Source organism: Oncorhynchus nerka, linkage group LG20 (assembly GCF_034236695.1).
Source record: "Oncorhynchus nerka isolate Pitt River linkage group LG20, Oner_Uvic_2.0, whole genome shotgun sequence".
NCBI lineage: Eukaryota > Metazoa > Chordata > Actinopteri > Salmoniformes > Salmonidae > Oncorhynchus > Oncorhynchus nerka.
In genome coordinates, this window is record NC_088415.1 from 69602315 (window position 1) to 69621682 (window position 19368).

General features: G+C 41.0%; 1 protein-coding gene across 1 annotated transcript; it reads right to left on the reverse strand.

Moving 5' to 3' along the window:
* Nucleotides 1-936: 936 nt before the first annotated feature.
* Nucleotides 937-2994, reverse strand: LOC115103028 (potassium voltage-gated channel subfamily H member 2). The gene is made up of 3 exons (XM_029623605.2): nt 2691-2994; nt 1561-1791; nt 937-1023 (listed from the first exon to the last, which is right to left on the reverse strand). The coding sequence occupies exons 1-3, from the start codon at nt 2764-2766 to the stop codon at nt 1019-1021; spliced, it is 312 nt and encodes a 103-aa protein (XP_029479465.1). The 5' UTR covers nt 2767-2994; the 3' UTR covers nt 937-1018.
* Nucleotides 2995-19368: the final 16374 nt, after the last annotated feature.

Consider the following 19368-nt stretch of genomic DNA (forward strand, 5'->3'; position numbering starts at 1 on the left):
AGCTGCATTATTTACATAAAAGAAAAATGTACAAATCATGAATGTTATTATTTTTGTGCATCTCTGAGCAATATTCTATTGATTCCCAGGGTCATTTCATATTTTCATGTGTATCTGAGCTATTCGCGGTTCAAAGCAGGCAGAGGTTTTGCAGACCTTGTCATACCAACTGTATTTCTGCCTGCTTGAATGGCAATGAGAGAAATAACAGAGTAATAAAAGCATGGACCATTTGGACTCTAGCTCCATTTGGAGCTAAACATGGTGGAAATGCTATGTTTATTATTCCATTATGCAAATGTATTATTCTACCAGCTATATGGTCAAAGAATACCATATTCTTCTGATATTATAGACTATGTGTCATGGATCGCATGTCCGTGACTTATAGACAATGACACAAACAAATGATTGGTTTGAGAAAGACTCTTTATTGTATCTCTTCAAGGTATAGCCAACAATCCTGAAACAAAAGAAAATATGTTGGTTAGAGTTGCGCATTCCGTTTGCCAACAATACTTTGACATAAGGTTCCAAAGTCAAGTGTTGTTTGTGCACACCAGTAACTAAAACAATGTAACTTGTTAACCATGTTTCTACCATGTATAAAGTGGTCTATTTTAGAGGTACATGCTCTAGCAATGTGAAATATATTATTAGAATAACGATCAGAGAGAATAATCATATGGCCTCCCGAGTGGCGCAGTGGTCTAAGACACTGCATCGCAGTGCTAGCTGTCCCACTGTGTGTGTACGGTGTTTCCTCTGACACGTTGGTGCTACTGGGTTAAGTGGGCATTGTGTCAAGAAGCAGTGAGGCTTGGTTGGGTTGTGTTTCGGAGGACGCACAACTCTCGACCTTTGCCTCTCTTGTACAGGAGTTGTAGCGATGAGACAAGACTGAAACTACCAACTGGATAAAAAAAATAAGAGAATAATCATATAATTTAACCTACCTGATGTTTGTTTGAAGCTCCGTGCTGTTTTCTTGTTGAAGTGCCGGTGTGCGTGACGCAAATTAGTCTGCGAGTCATCAAGGAACATTTATTGGTTAATGGGAATAACCAAAGTGATGAATTATCCCAGGGGTGAATTACTTCATGAATGTGTATTGTGTGACTTAAAGAAGAAGTTATGGCAGTAACAGGTTGGCTAGAGTAGAGCCCTACCTGTGTTATGTTATAGGCAAAGCTGTTGCCGGAATAGTTTATACTGACAATGTCTTTAATTTATTCAAGTCTTTATGTCAACATCCTGTTTGTTATTTTCTGTACAAAGTGTATTGGCCAATTTGTCCTGTGCCTGTTATTATTGTAAATAAAAGCCTCTAAAAGAGGTGAGCACCAGAACATCCTGTCTGTCTCCTCATTATACAATCAGCCGCTTCTGTTTCACACTATGTCATTATTATGACACTGTTAAGTTATGATAGTGTTATGACACCAAAAGACATCACAAAAATGTAAGATTACTTTACAACCCATATTCCTAACTCTGTTTGATGTTTCAAAATAAAATGAGAGCCCTGCTGAGGCCCTGGTGGGCTGTGCTGGGTCGTACCATCTTTGGTGTAGAGGGAGATATCCACCTTCCTCTCCTTGGAGCCCAGCAGAGCCTTGGCCATCTGGGCCACGGCAGGCCTCTTGGTGTGCGGTCCATACAGGAAGCTGCAGGTACACGGCTTCTGCATGACCTCAGCGCGTGTGTACCCGCACATGCCACAGAAGGCGTCGTTGCAGAAGATGATGGCACAGTTTTCCACACGAGCATTTGCGATGATGAACTTGCGATCTGAGGGAAGGAATAATATATCAATATTATTCTAATCTACAGAGTCCTTGGAATTTGTCATCGCATATAATACAGTTTTCTACAGTACAATTTAAGATGGTTATTTTATTTGACCACACATGCCATATCAGTGATCTGCACCAAGGCATATAACCAAGGAATTTAATAAAACCTGCAAGAGAACTAAGATGGGAGCATCTGTAAGGTGCAAGTCTGTTTTCACCTTCAACTACTAAACTAACTGTTTACATAAAAACTGTTAACTGTTTAAAGTCTTAAAAAACAAGTAGATTATGTTTTGGTATCAAAGTATGTCCCCAGAAGGAAACATTCAGTGATGCATATCAGTTTTTGAAATGTAGCTGTTTTATTCTCTCCTATCCTGCTTAGAAACGAACTTCTGATCCTGTTTGGATATGAGCCAAATGTATGCTCTGATAGACACTGCTGCCTTATATTTATATCCTTGAAATATTACTCTCCCAGTAAGTCTGTCATTTAGAAATGTGGCCCATAGGACTAAATCAGATTTTATCATCATTTGTACCCAAACATTCTAATATACACAGAAGGGAAAAAATAATTAAACTAAGGTGCAAATTCGACAGTCATATCATAACTCATACATTTGCAGTACTATACTTATTATTATTATTTTTTACAAGAGAATCACAACAGCTTACAGTGCAAGATCATAGATATAATTAAACCGATTAACTCAACACATGCAGATTTCAATAATAGCCTAATATTCTCATTTCAAAAGGGAATTTTTTTCATTTATTGCCAAAAGAAGCCTTTGAAAATAGAAAGAGGCTGTTTGCATCTTATTCCAAACCCCTAACCAAAATGATTTCTAACCATGGGTTCCCCAAAATGTTCACTAGGAAAAATCTTACTCTGTCCTTCGAATTTTCTGATGATTGTATCCAGAAAAGTGTTCTGAGGAGCCACGTGTCCCCGCCGAACCGGCATTTTGGTCCGTATTTCGCGCGGTTTGGAAAGTTGGACTGTATGCTCCTGTCACAGGTGTGGTCTCGCGCTGTGCGCGGCTTTCGCCTATGTGGTCGCTCTAAAATCCCTAAACCGCTGGAAACATATCACATCCACCAAGCCCTGCGATGTAACGTTCCAACTACTTTTTTTCATCACTTTGAAAAGCAGACACTCCTGACGTTGTTCTGTAAAAAAATCCCAGAACAGCATTATTGGCTATCAGCCAACCTGCTTTGTTGTTAGGCTACGGGTGTATCCTTCACTTGGAAGTAGCACCGCCTCATGTTCAGTGGAAGCAGCAATTCCAATTCACAGGTGCCTGGGGACTGTTGCTCTATTGTCCTGTTTCTCTGACCACCCACGATATCTTGGCTGCAAACCCTGCTTTTTGAAATGATGGTCTATCAAGTCGTAGATGTTGTCAGTTGCGTCTCTGTCCATGGTGTTTTTATTTTTTATTTTTTTATTTTACAGTTGAAGGCAATATTACAGAAATTACTTTACTGAACAGAAGATTAGCCTATTTTTCTTATTTTGTGTTGAAAATTGATTGTGACATTGCAAAGGGAAACACTTTTAGATGTAGGCCCATCACAGACGCAGCAAGGCAATATTTGAACTATATATATTTTTGTAGGTTATGTTATTTTAGATAAAAAAATTCTTAGTTATTTGATCATGTCAAATGTATGCAATAAAAGTCTACTAGCATTTTATAGCATCATTCGCTCACCACCTTGAACACTGTGCCTTCAATCCAGAAGAGAATGAATGGTGTGATTGCCATCTAGAGGCACAGAAAGCACATTACCAGATAGTTTGTATTCTGGTACAGTATGAGCCTATGACCAGCAGGTGGCAACAGCAGGTTACAAATTCAAATTTAACTTTGTTTGTCACATGCGCCGAATACAACAAGCATAGACCTTACCGTGGAATGCTTTCTTACAAAACTTTAACCAACAATGCATTTACAAGAAGAGTTAAGAAAATATTTACTAAATAAACTAAAGTCAAAAATAATCAAAAGTAAAACAATAAAATAACAATAACGAGGCTATATACAGGGGGTACCTGTACTGAGTCAGTGTGCGGGGGTACAGGTTAGTTGAGGTAATTTGTACATGTAGGTAGGGGTGAAGTGACTATGCATATATATTAAACAGTCAGTAGCAGCAGTGTACAAAACAAATGGGGGGTGTCAAAGTCCGGTGGCCTTTTGATTAATTGTTGAGCAGTCTTATGGCTAGACTTGATGCTATGGCACCACTTGCCATGCGGTAGCAGAGAAAACAGTCTATGACTTGGGTGACTGGAGTCTCTGACATTTTTATGGGCTTTCCTCTGACACCGCCTATTATATAGGTCCTGGATGGCAGGAAGCTTGGCCCCAGTGATGTACTGGGCCGTACGCACTACCCTTGGTAGCGCCTTACAGTTGATGCCGAGCAGTTGCCATACCAGGCAGTGATGCAACCGGTCAGGATGCTCTTGACGGTGCAGCTGTAGAACCTTTTTGAGGATCTGGGGACCCATGCCAAATCTTTTCAGTCTCCTGAGGGGGAATAGGTTTTGTCGTGCCCTCTTCACAACTGTCTTTGTGTGCTTGGACCATGATAGTTCATTGGTGATGTGGACACCAAGGAACTTGAATTTCTCGACCCGCTCCAGTACAGCCCCGTTAATGGGGGCCTGTAGACCACGATCAGCTCTTACCTGTCAGGTTAGAATTGTGAAAGGTAAACCAGATTATGTTGTTCTCAAGAATGTCATAGACTATGCTTACTGATTTCGTCTGTTCATGCTCAACTGTCTCAAATGTCTACATTGGCATTTCTATACACTTACCAATGGCTACCTATGATAATGGAAATTATGAACTTGTAAATCTTCCTTACGGGCAGACCACAGGCTGTGAGGATTGGCAACAACACCTCATCAAGTTTACTGACAACACCACGGTTGTTGGCCTGACAACCAACAACGACGAGTCAGCCTATAGGGAGGAGGTAAGTGAACTTGTATTGTGGTGCTAGGACAACAAACTCTCCCTCAATATCAGCAAAACAAAGGAGTTGATTGTTGACAGGAAACAGAGGGAACATACCCCGATCCACATCAACAGAACTGCAGTTGAGAGAGTCAGCAGTTTTTTGGTTCCTTGGCATCCACATCACTGAGGACATGGACCAACACCACCACCACTCCTGTCAAGAGGGCGCAACAGCATCTCTACTTCCTAAGACGGCTGAAGAAATTTGGAATGCCACCCCGGGTCCTCTGCAAATACTACCCCTGCACCCCAGGAGGTTGGTGGCACCTTAAATGGGGAATTGTGGTAATGGCTGGAGATGGAATGAGTGGAATAGTATTAAACACATGGTTTCTATCGGTTTGATGCCATTCCATTAGCTCCATTCCAGTCATTATTATGAGCCACCCTCCCCTCAGCAGCCTCCACTGCCTGCACCATCGAAAGTCCTGACTGGTTGCATCACGATCTGGTACAGGAATTTCTCCTTCCACGACCTTAAGGTTCTCCAGCGGGTGGTGAAGAGGGCCCAGTACATCACTGGGACTGTGCTTCCACCCATCCAGGACATATACTACCACAGCATCATCAAGGACCCAACACATCCAAGCTGTTCACTCCCTTACCGTCGTCCAGACAATATCAGAGCATGAGGTCTGATACCAACAGGCTCAGTCAGACAAGCCACCAGACTGCTGAACACTGACCACCTGCATTGACTCTCTGCACCTTAGCAAACATAATCACACTCACACACCCACACATACAGTATACATTCATACTACACACACATCCAAACTATTGCTACCAGACTCTTGTGATAGCTAAATACTGCACAATTTAAACACCTGCCCCCCAATCCCCCTTCCGTAAAACACTTGTAAATATTGGACTATTAATGGTGCCATCCAATACATTTTAAGGAAGTCTAAGCTCTTTTACTGCATTTCTATACAATTTAAAAACTATAAAATGTTATTTGGAGAACAGCAAAAGCAAGCCAAATGCCCCCAGCCATTATCACAGTGGTTGCTGTAGCTTCATTCACTTGAACTCAACTCCGGAATTAAAAACTATAATTTAAAACGTACTTAGGGATCTGTTAGCAGAAAAATTATTTAATTAACAAACGTTTAAAAAATAAGTTTGCTTTACAGATTTTTTGTTGTTGATGTTGCAGTTTTTAAGCACATTTCCTGCAATTTTACACATTTTACCATGACTCATGCCGTGTTAATATGATATCTGAGTGAGCCTGATTAACAAAATCAATGTGTTCCCCATGGAGGTTAGGGTACCTAGGCACGTGCCCTGCATGCCCGGTCGGTAATTCGGCCATGATAACTACACGTTTAGATAGCTGGCTAGCTAGACTACCTCCACCTAGACTAATCAATCAAAACATGGGCTAATTGAGTAACTGTCAGTGAGTGACACACAGGGGTGCCACTTTGGTTTTAGGGGTGGGGGACATAGCCTGGCGGGTGGTCATCTAAAGTTAATTTCCTCCATTTTTACACAATCCAATATGCCGTCTCTATTTAGGACAAATAGAAAGCAAAAATGCCTACAGTCATCAAGCTCGGTAATAGATCATTATTAAATGTTTAAGTGATTAATAAGATTGAACTAGATAAAAATGTAATTCAATTATAAATATTGTGTTGCACCTTTAGCCAATAGTTTAACAAATTAACTATTGAAAAGACCATTTCCTTCCCAGTTCAGTCCTTCCTAGTTCAACACCCTGCAGCCCCCCAACCCAACACACCCCACTCAACTTCAGGATCTTAGTGAAACATTCATTATTGGTTTCGTGTGCGTTAGGCCAAGGCCAGAGTGACAACCCACAGCACAGCAGACGCCCATGATCAGGACTGAGCAGCCCAGCAGCTAGGGATTGCCTAAATAAGTTTCTACCTTGACGTGGATATGTTTTCAATACAGACTCCTTTAGTCATACTGTATTCCATACAGTATATGGCATCCAGACCTTCTCTTGTAATAAATAAAATATAGTGTTACTACATACCTTGACATTGTGGGAGGATAACCAGCCTTCCAATTAATGGCAATGCATTTCTTAGCCGCTATAAATGCTCAGTTATCCTCTTATAATGTCCAGTTATGTTACGCACTCTATGATTAGTGGGTGCAGAGTCAGGCGCAGGAAGCAGAGGGTAAGGAACAATGTTTTATTCCGGCACGGGGGAAATGGTCACACCAAACACAGGGCGCAAAATATTAAGACCGGCCCAAAACCAGGACCCAACCAGTCCGGTGAAAAACAAAGTAAATCGCACAACCACAAACATGAACAGAGGAAAAAGAAGTCCGCACAAAGAGCAGGCGGGCCTACCGGCTTAAATAGCCCAACTAAAATCTAAACACGAAACAGGTGTAACCAATAAGACAAAACCAACAGAAAAGAGAAAAGGGATCGGTGGCAGCTAGTAGACCGGTGACGACGACCGCCGAGTGCCGCCCGAACAGGAAGAGGAGCCACCTTCGGTGGGAGTCGTGACAAGTTATGTATCACTATATTTTATTTACTACAAGATTAATGGTATACTGGGCAACTTTCATAAGGTCGAGATGCCATATACCGTATGGAGTCTCCAGTATCAACATTTTCAAGCAAACAAAAACATGAAGGGAGAATCTGTAGACATGCTGAGATAAAATAACATACTATTTGCCAGAATTAAGCCAGCCTTCACAAGACCATAACATATGCAAATGTGTTGTACATGTTTTGTGTCATGGGGCAAAGCCTCTATCAACCATTGATACAGTTTGGAAATTAACTTTGGAGGTTTGTCAGACTGCCTTAAAATATATTCTGGCTTGTCCAGTGTTTGCACAGAGAGAATAAAGTGTTGTATCTGCAATTCACCTCACCTCTGTCACAAACTGGTCTTCCCTGGCTGCCTGACCCCGCTGAGACCCTGTCACCATCTGATCCTCCTAAAATGAGGCATGACAAAGAATTATCTTGGTGTACACATTTATACATTGATTATATTCTTGGATAATATAATGGTTCAATAATTGAAATGACCATTATTCCCAGATCCCAGACTGTAGCTTTAATCTGCTGTCCTGTATCTACTGTATGTAGGTCTACCCATCAACTCAAGATAGAACTTTGTATCATTCACTGATATTGTTAATATACTGCAAAGTTCACTTGAGCTCCGTAGACTGGAATTCCCTGGCTGTCTAACCCTGTTGGGACCCCTGTCACAATCTGATCTTGTTAAGATCCCGGGCAGACCTCCACTGTGCACCATGACAGTGAAGCCTGTAACATTAGAGCTGTTTATTACTGTGTCAGTCTGAAAAGTGGGGAATTAGCTCCGTAAACTAACAGATCAATAACAATACATTGTCATACAGACTAATAAAGCTCACATTGCACTGAAAAGAACATCAGAATATCAATATTCAATCGTTTGAATGACGATTTCATAGATGGATTCAGGTCTAGTGTGATTGAGGCAAAAATAATAGCTAACGTTAGCCAACTTTTGGCCAGCTCTCTCTCTCTAACGATACATCAACTGGCAAAAGCTAGCCGGTTTCATTTACTTCTGAAGTGGGACAAAACAAAGGCTACAAAACATTTCCATACAAACAACAGCTGTTAGATAGTAAAAATAGGCTAGAGCTGACCTGGCTGTGGTAGCTACCAGCTAGCGTAGCTTATTCACTCAACTCAGTCTAGAGGGGATGAAACATTAGCTAACATTACAAGTCAGTTACAATACTAGCTCAGCACTGGGAATAAACACTAGTTTCGTTATATACAGGACCAGTCAAAAGTGTGGACACACTTACTCATTCAAGAATTTTTCTTTATTTTTACTGTTTTCTACATTGTAGAATAATAGTGAAGACATCAAAACTGAAATAACACATATGGAATCATGTAGTCAACAGAAAAGTGTTAAACAAATCTGATTTTAGATTCTTCAAAATAGTCATATGCTGAGCACTTGTTGGTTGCTTTTCCTTCAGTTTACAGTCTAACTCAACCCAAACCCAAGCCTTGATGACAGCTTTGCACACTCTTGGCATTCCCTCAACCAGCTTCACCTGGAATGTTCCCACATATGCTGAGCACTTGTTTTCTGCAGTCCAACTCAACCCAAACCATCTCAATTGGGTTGAGTGATTGTGGCCAGGTCATCTGATTTTTAAAATATTTTTTATTTAATTAGGCAAGTCAGTTAAGAACAAATTCTTATTTACAATGACAGCCTACACTGGTCAAACCCAGATGACGCTGGGCCAATTGTGCGCCGCCCTATGGGACTCCCAATCACGGCCAGTTGTGATACAGCCTGGATTCGAACCAGGGTGTCTGTAGTGACACCTCTGAGATGCAGTGCCTTAGACCGCTGCGCCACTCCATCACTCTCCTTCTTGCTGAAATAGCCCTTACACAGCCTGGAGGTGTGTTGGGTCATTGTCCTGTTGAAAGACAAATGAAAGTCCCACTAAGCGCAAACCAGATGGGATGGCGGATCGCGGCAGAATGCTGTGGTAGACATGCTGGTTAATTGTGCCTTGAATTCTAAATAAATCAATGACGGTGTGACCAGCAAAGCACCCCCACACCATCACACATCATCCTCCATGCTTCACAGTGCGAACTACACATGCAGAGATCATCCATTCACCTACTCTGCGTCTCACAAAGACACGGCGGTTGGAAAAAATCTCCAATTTGGACTCATCAGACCAAAGGACAGATTTCCGCCTGTCTAACGTCCAGTGTTTCTTGAACCAAGCAAGTCTCTTATTATTATTGGTGTCCTTTAGTAGTGGATTCTTTGGAGCAATTCAATGTCATTTCTGATGCTGGTAACTCTAATGAACGTATCCTATACAGCAGAGGTAACTCTGAGTCTTATTTGAGCTGTTCTTGCCATAATATGGACTTGGTCTTTTACCAAATAGGGCTATCTTCTGCATACCACCCCTACCTTGTCACAGCACAACTGATTGGCTCAAACACATTAAGAAGGAAAGAACTTCCAAAAATGAACTTTTAACAAGGCACACCTGTTAATTGAAATGCATTCCATGTGACTACCTCATGAAGCTGGTTGAGAGAAGGCCAATAATGTGCAAAGCTGTCATCAAATTTGAAGAATCTCAAATATAAAATCTATTTTGATTTGTTTAGCACTTATTTTGGTTACTACATTTTGGTTACTACATGATTTCATATGTATTATTTCATAGTTTTGATGTCTTCAAAATAAAGAAAAACCCTTGAATGAGTATGTGCGTCCAAACGTTTGACTGGTACTGTGTGTGTGTGTGTGTGTGTGTGTGTGTGTGTGTGTGTGTGTATATATATATTTATAGTGCCCTTGGAAAGTATTCAGACCCATTAACTTTTTCCACATTTTTGAAACAGCCTTATTCTAAAATGGATTAAATAAATACAAATCCTCAGCAATCTACACACAATAACCCATAATGAAAAAATGAAAACCGCCGTTTTGAATGTTTGCACATTTATTAAAAATGAAGAACAAAAATAGCTTATTTATATAAGTTTTCAGACCCTTTGCTATGAGACTCGAAATTGAGCTCAGGTGCATCCTGTTTCCATTGATCATCATTGAGATGTTTCTACAACTTGATTGGAGTCCACCTGTGCTAAATTCAATTGATTGAACATGATTTGGAAAGACACACATCTGGCTATATTTGGTCCCAGAGTTGACTGTGCAAGTCAGAGCAAAAACTCAGCCATGAGTTCGAAGGAATTGTCCATAGAGCTCCGAGACAGGATTGTCTGGATAAGGGTACCAAAACATTTCTGCAGCACTGAAGGTCCCCAAGAACACAGTGGGCTCCATAATTCTTAAATGGAAGAAGTTTGGAACCACCAAGACTCTTCCAAGAGCTGGCTACATGGCCAACCTGAGCAAACGGGGGACAGGGGCTTTGTCAGTGAGGTGACCAAGATCCCAATGGTCACTCTGACAGAGCTCTAGAGTTGTTCTTTGGAGATGGTAGAACCTTTCCAAAAGGACAACCATCTCTGCAGCACTCCACTAATCAGGCCTTTATGGTTGAGTGGCCAGACGGAAGCCACTCCTCAGTAAAAGGCACATGACAGCCCTCTTGGAGTTTGCCAAAAAGGCACCATAAGACCATAAGAAACACGAATTCCTGGTCTGATGAAACCAAGATTGAACTCTTTGGCCTGAATGCCAAGTGTCATGTCTGGAAGAAACCTGGCACCATCCCTACAGTGAAGCATGGTGGTGGCAGCATCAGGCTGTGATGATGTGTTTCAGCAGCAGGAACTGGGAGACTAGTCAGGATTGACGTAAAGATGAATAGTGCAAAGTATAGAGACATCGTTGATGAAAACCTGCTCCAGAGGGCTCAGGACCTTAGACTGGGGCGAAGGTTCACCTTCCAACAGGACAATGACCCTCAGCACACAGTGAAGACAATGAAGCAGTGGCTTCGGGACAAGTGCCTGAATGTCCTTGAGTGGCCCAGCCAGAGCCTGGACATTGACCCGATCAAACATCTCTGGAGAGACTTGAAAATATCTGTGCAGCAACGCTCCCCATCCAATCTGACAGAGCTTGAGAAGATCTGCAGAGAAGAATGGGAGAAACTCTCCAAATACAGGTGTGCCACGTTTGAAGTGTCATACCCCAGAAGACTCGATGCTGTAAACCCTGCCAAAGGTGCTTCAACAAAGTCCTGAGTAAAGTAAATCGCCAATCTTGGGTTTATACCTGTTCAACTACACTCCAAGTGGCAGTATGCACCCTTTCAGTTTCTTACTATCTCATGAAAGTAGTGGATGAAGAAAATGGACTACTAAATGGAGATGGCCTCAGTGGCGCTGCCCGTGCTCTCACAGATGCCACAATGGGACAGATACAAAGATGAGATGTCTATCTAAGTCTATGCTTGGACCCATGACATCCGGTTTCCACTAGATTTCACAGCCACATAGTCAAAATAGGCTATCATAAAATATAATGAAAACAATCATTTGCTTTTTGGTCTTCATTTAAGGTTAGGGTTAGGCATAAGGTTAACAGTGTGGTTAAGGTAATGGTTAAGGTTAGGTTTAAAATCACATTTTAAGAAGAGAAATTGTAGAAATAGGCACAGTTTATGTTTTTTGTGGCTATGGTAACTTGTGACAACCATGACAAGCTTATTTCTCTCAAATCTGGCATTTATATCCCTATTAGTGAGCATATCTCTTTTGCCAAATAATCCATCCCCCTGACAGGTGTGGCATATCAAGAAGTTGACTAAACAGCATGATTACACAGGTGGACCTTATGCGGAGGACAATGAAATGCTTAGTTTTGTCACACAGCACAATGCCACAGATGTCTCACGTTTTGAGGGAGTGTTCAATAGGCATGCTGACTGCAGGAATGTCCACCAGAGCTGTTGCCTGAGATTTTCAATGTTTATTGCTCTACCATAAGCAGCCTCCAATGTCGTTTTAGAGAATTTGACAGTACATCCAACCGGCCTCACAATCGCAGACCACGTGTATGGCGTTGTGTGGGTGAGCGGTTTGATGATGACAACATTGTGAACAGAGTGCCCCATGGTGGCTCTGGGGTTATAGTCCTGTGTAATTCAGTTGGTAGAGTATGCCAGTGTTGTGGGTTTGATTCCCACGGGGGACCAGTACAAAATAAGTATTCAAATGTATGCACTCACTATTGTAAGATGCTCTGGATAAGAGTTTCTGATAAATGATGTCAAACATATATAATGGTATGGGCAAGCATAAGCTACGAACACAATTGCATTTTATCAATGGCAATTTGATTGCAGAGATACCGTGACGAGATCCTGAGGCCCATTGTCGTGTCATTCATCTGCCGCCATCACCTCATGTTTCAGCATGATAATACAGAGCACCATGTCACAAGGATCTGGACACAACTCCTGGACGCTGAAAATGTCCCAGTTCTTCCATGGCCTGCATACTCACCAGACATTTCACCCATTTAGAATGTTTGGGATGCTATGGATCGACTTGTACGACAGCGTGTTCTAGTTCCCGTCATTATCCAGCAACTTCGCACAGCCATTGAAGAGGAGTGGGACAACATTCTACAGGCCACAATCAACAGCCTGATCAACTACATGTGAAGGAGATGTGTCACGCTGCATGAGGCAAATGGTGGTCACACCAGATACTGACTGGTTTTAATGATCCACGCCCCTACCTTTTTTTAAGGTATCTGTAACCAACAGATGCATATTTATATTCCCAGTCATGTGAAATTCATAGATTGGGGCATAATTTATTTATTTCAGTCGACTGATATCCTTATATGAACTGTAACACAGCAAAATCTTTAAGATTGTTGCATGTTGCGTTTATATTTTTGTTCAGTATAAATTGTAATGGATAAGTTGCTTTGTCAAAACAAATGGCCAATTGACAAGTCAATCAAGTTTCAAACATTTTTAAAATTCCAATGCTACTTTGTTCTATTAATCAATCAAATTATACAACTCTCAGATAATTGACAACCATAACAAATAGGCCTATATGCCTCCTACAGCATTTCCCCAATGGTTTGCTCTGTGGACGTTGTGCTTTTAATTTGAAGTGCCTTTGTTTTTGCACTGAAAATAGTTTGAAATCTTTAACAGTAAACAACCTGCATGTACTGCCAAAGGAACAAAGCATTGCACGATTCTCAGTCTTACAAGGCATTTTAGACCTCTTATCTCATCTCCCTTCATCTTGTCACACTCTGACCATTATTTGCGTTGTTTGTTTCTATGTTTTGTTTGGTCAGGGTGTGATATGAGTGGGCATTCTATGTTGCATGCCTAGTTTGTCTGTTTCTATGTGTTTTGGCCTGATATGGTTCTCAATCAGGGGCAGGTGTTTGTCGTTGTCTCTGATTGGGAACCATATTTAGGTAGCCTGTTTTGTATTGTGGTTCGTGGGTTATTGTCTATGTGAAGTTGCCTGTGTCTGCACTCGTTGGTCATAGCGTCACTTTGTTTAACTGTTCTTCGTGTTCTTCCTTCAATAAAAGAAGAATGTATTCTAATCACGCTGTGCTTTGGTCTCCCCTTTACGACGATCGTGACACATCTTCCCATGACAAAGTTTATAATCATACTGCACACAACCAGAACTCAGTATGATTAACACACACCTTGTTATTATTCCAGAGTACATCCAAATAGCTGTGCAGCAACGCTCCCCATCCTGCCTGACAGAGTTTGAGAGAATCTGCAGAGAAGAATGGGAGAAACTCCCCAAATACTGGTGTGCTAAGCTTGTAGCGTCATACCCAAGAAGACTCGATGCGGTAAACTCTGCCAAAGGTGCTTCAACTATGTACTGAGTAAAGGGTCTGAATACTTATGTAAATCAATTATTTCAGTTTTTTATTATGAGGTATTGTGTGTAGATTGATTAAATTGTTTTTTCCCTTCATCAATCTTAGAATACGGCTGTAACGTAACAAAATGTGGAAAAAGTCAAGGGGTCTGAAAACTTTCCGAAGGCATTGTATACATATACTGTACCTTGCCAGTTACATCAGTCAACTAAATAGTAGCCAGTTTCTGTTCTGCTCTGCTCTGCTTGCTTTTGAAACTCTGTGAAAGAGTGGAACACATACACACTGAACTATGCTCAACTCTCCTCTGCTGGTCCAGCCAGCCTTCCAGAAGATTTGCCTTCACACAACCTGTCAGACCGCTCTGTGATCCAGCTGGCTGAATACTACAAACAGCCTACCTGACTGCTCAGAGGTGTCCGCATGGTCCTAAAGCACACCTCTGCCGCATTTTGTAACAGATTGCAATGATAAAGCTGGGGGGGGGGCAAAAATACAATTTCAGAATGACCCCCCCCAGTTCCCCAGTGAAAGTTGCACCCCTGGTGACATATAACAAGTGGAAAACTGCTGATGCACATCCAAGTTTTGAAATTGCATCTTGTGCATTCTACTATTATAACTCTCAACAGTAAGTGCATATAGTTGTTTTTTATTCAAAAAAATTACAGAGGTCTGGACCTCTGTGTCCACATACGTAGCTCCAGCCCTGGGTGGGGGAGATTCTCAATTTGAAAAAAAGTCAGTCCTCGAATCCTCGATCTCCTCCGTGACCCGGAAATAGATAAGTGGTCGAGTGATCGAGGAGAGTGTCAATTCAATAGTAGTCGACTGAAGAGTGCTCCCCTCCTTGATTGCCTACTTCGGCAGAGGATGCACAAGAGTAGCCTCTACCGACAATTGTGGAAGTGTTTAAAATCAAATGTTATTTTCGTGAAGGATAAAATCCATACATTTAAAACAATAAGCTACTTATCATTTTATCTATAAAATGTATTGCACAACTAGCTCAATTTGTTTTGATCACTTTACACATTTATTTTGTGATTCCACTCCTGTAAATGTAATTTGCCTAATGACATGAGAGTGGAGAAGAAGAGTCTCACTTCAAACAAGCGCATTTGTTTTCATGTTTCCTCTCCTCGCCTCCGCTCCTCAATTATCTTTGACTTTTTTCAAAAAGAGACAAGGAGAGGAAAGAGGGGAGGCGAGCAAAACCAATTGAGATTCTCCCTGGGTCTTCCTACGGATTAAGGAAAGATCACATAATTCTGTCCAGGTCATCAGGAGGGATCAGCCAATGAATTATACTGTTGAGCAAACATACCATAACTGCAGGTGGCAGTAAATCGACAAATTTAGTTTATACCTGTTCAACCACACTCCAAGCGGCAGTACGCACCCTTTCAGTTCCTTTACCAACTCATGAAAGTAGTGGAAGAAGAAATGGATTACTTCAAAATGAAAATGACCTCAATAGCGCTGCCTGTGCTCTCACAGATGCCATAATGGGACAGATACAAAGATGAGATGTCTACCTAAATCTATGCTCGAACCCATGACATCCGGTTTCCACTAGATATCACAGCCACATAGTCAAAATAGGCTATCATAAAATATCATGACAACAATCATTTGTTTTTTGGTCTTCATTTAAGGTTAGGTTTAGGCATAAGGTTAACATTGTGGTTAAGGTAAGGGTTAAGGTGAAGCCATACAATCACATTTTAAGAAGAGAAATTGTAGAAATGGGCACAGTTTATTATTTTGTGGCTGTGGTAACTTACGACGACCATGACATCTGCCATTATAGATTTTCCGCCGTCTTGGAATTTTGGAAAAACCTCATTATTCTGCTCGTGAACAGCATGGTGATTTGGTATGTGCATTCTTAGCAAAGATTTTGGAATGCTTTGCCTGTTCCTCTCTGGCTGTTGGCCTACTTGTCCCAAAATACACTGATCAAAAATATAAACGCAACATGTAAAGTGTTGGTCCTATGTTTCATGATCTGAAATAAAAGATCCCAGAATTTTTCTATATGCCCAAAAAGCTTATTTCTCTCAAATTTGGCATTTACATTCCTGTTAGTGAGCATGTCTCTTTTGCCAAGATAATCCATCCCCCTTACAAGTGTGGCATATCAAAAAGCTGATTAAACAGCATGATTATGCAGGTGCACCTTATGCTGGGGTCAATAAAAGGACACTCTAAAATGTTTAGTTTTGTCACACAGCACAATGCCACAGATGTCTCAAGTTTTCAGGGAGTGTGCAATTGGCATGCTGACTGCAGGAATGTCCACCAGAGCTGTTGCCTGGGAATTCAATATTTATTGCTCTACCATAAGCAGCCTCCAATGTCGTTTTAGAGAATTTGACAGTACATCCAACCGGCCTCACAACCGCAGACCACGTGTATGGCGTTGTGTGGGTGAGCGGTTTGATGATGTCAACATTGTGAGCAGAGTGCCCCATGGTGGCTCTGGGGTTATAGTCCAGTGTAATTCAGTTGGTAGAGTATGCCAGGGTTGTGGGTTTGATTCCCACAGGGTCCAGTACAAAAAAAAAGTATTAAAATGTATGCACTCACTATTGTAAGATGCTCTGGATAAGAGTGTCTGCTAAATTATGTAAAAACAATATATGTATAATGTTATGATATGGACAAGCATAAGCTACGAACACAATTGCATTTTATCGATGGCAATTTGAATGCACAGAGATACCGTGATGAGATCCTGAAGCCCATGGCCGTGCCATTCGTCTGCCGTCATCACCTCATGTTTCAGCATGATAATACACGGCCCCATGTCGCAAGGATTTGTATACAATTCCTGGACGCTGAAAATGTCCCAGTTCTTCCATGGCCTGCATACTCACCAGACATGTCACCCATTTAGAATGTTTGGGATACATGGATCGACGTGTACGACAGCGTGTTCTAGTTCCCGTCATTATCCAGCAACTTCTCACAGCCACTGAAGAGGAGTGGGGCAACATTTCACAGGCCACAATCAACAGGCTGATCAACTACTTGCGAAGGGAATGTGTCACGCTGCATGAGGCAAATGGTGGTCACACCAGATACTGACTGGTTTTAATGATCCACGCCCCTACCTTTTTTTAAAGGTATCTGTAACCAACAGATGCATATTTATATTCCCAGTCATGTGAAATTCATAAATTGGGGCCTAATTGATTTATTTCAGTTGACTGATTTCCTTATATGAACTGTAACACAGCAAAATCTTTGAAATTGCTGCATGTTGCGTTTATATTTTTGTTCAGTATAAATTGTAAAGGATAAGTTGTTTGTCAGAATAAATGACAGATTGACAAGTCAATCAAATTTCACCAAATGTTTTTAAAATTCCAATGGCACTTTGTACTATCAAACTATAAAATTATCCAACCCACAGATGATTGACAACCATAACAAATAGGCCTATATGCCTCCTACAGCATTTCCCCCAATGGTTTGCCCTGTGGACATGCTTTTATTTTGAAGTGCCTTTGTTTTTGCACTGACAATAGTTTGAAAGCTTTAACAGTAAACAACCTGCATGTACTGCCAAAGGAACAAAGCATTGAATGATTATCTCTTATCTCATCTCCCTTCATCTTCCCATGACAAAGTTTATAATCACACTGCACACAACCAGAACACAGTATGACTTACACACACCTTGTTATTGCTCCAGAGTACATTCAACTGTATACAATGCAAGGATAAGGTGTTCTGATAATCTATACTGGCATTACTGGGAGATTTTGGTTAAATAGCCCAAGAGTAGATGTGAGATTTTTACAATATTGTTGTGTTCAGCGTTATTCATGTGATGTTTCCAGAATGTTCATTGTTCATGAATAGCCTTCAGTCTTTTAAATCTTTCTCTTTTCAGCGTTTTTAAGAATCCATTCAACCAATTGTTCCATATTTTTCCTCTGGGGCACCCTCAGGCTGAAGTGATTCACATGCGTGCCTAGGGCCTTTGTGTTGATTGCTGCCTTACCACAGGGCGCAACTCTCCCTCTCTCTCAACTGGCAGGGTCAGTCTAGCGATCAACACCTCTGAATTACTCTGTGGGAAAGGAAACACCCTTTTGTTTACCTGTGCTTAATGTCGCAGACTTCTGACTTCCACATGGTGGGAAAACATACAGGAAGGAAGACAAAATCCTGAGTCACTTTACCATAGCTCTACACTGTCCAAATAAATGCTGTTTTATTGTCACAGACAGTACTCCGGATATGTGATGTGAAATGTTTTGTTTTACAGGCTCAGCCATATTAGTATGGTGCCACTGGAGCAAATTAGGGTTAAGTGCCTTGCTGAAGGGCACACAGACCAATTTTTTTTTGGGGGGGGGGGGGTGGATCAGTTTTAATTTTGCAAATAGACTGTATCTTCTATCAATGTAATTGTCTGCATCATTTCCAATCCCCCATCTCGATTTTTTAAAATAAATACAGTATATATATATATATATATATATATATATATATATTTAAAAATATTCTCATCAATCTACACACAATACCCCATAATGACAAAGAAACTCTTTCTTTTCTGGTTAGAGCCAGTTTGCGCTGTTCTGTGAAGGGAGTAGTACACAGCGTTGTATGAGATATTTCGTTTCTTTGTAATTTCTCGCATGGAATATCCTTCCTTTCTCAGAACAAGAATAGAATGACAAGTTTCAGAAGAAAGGTCTTTGTTTCTGGCCATTTTGAGCCTGTAATCGAACCCACAAATTCTGATGCTCCAGATACTCAACTAGTCTAAAGAAGGTTAGTTTTATTGCTTCTTAATCAGAACAACAATTTTCAGCTGTGCTACCATAATTGCAAAAGGGTTTTCTAATGATCAATTAGCCTTTAAAATGATTAACTTGGATTAGCTATCACAGCGTGCCATTGGAACACAGGAGTGATGGTTGCTGATAATGGGCCTCTGTATGCCTATGTAGATATTCCATTAAAAATCTGCTGTTTCCAGCCACAACAGTTATTTACAACATTAACAATGTCTACACTGTATTTCTGATCAATTTTATGTCATTTTAATGGACAGAAATGTAGCTTTTCTTTCAAAAACAAGGACATTTCTAACTGACCCCAAACTTTTGAACGGTAGTGTATATAAATTAGCAAAAA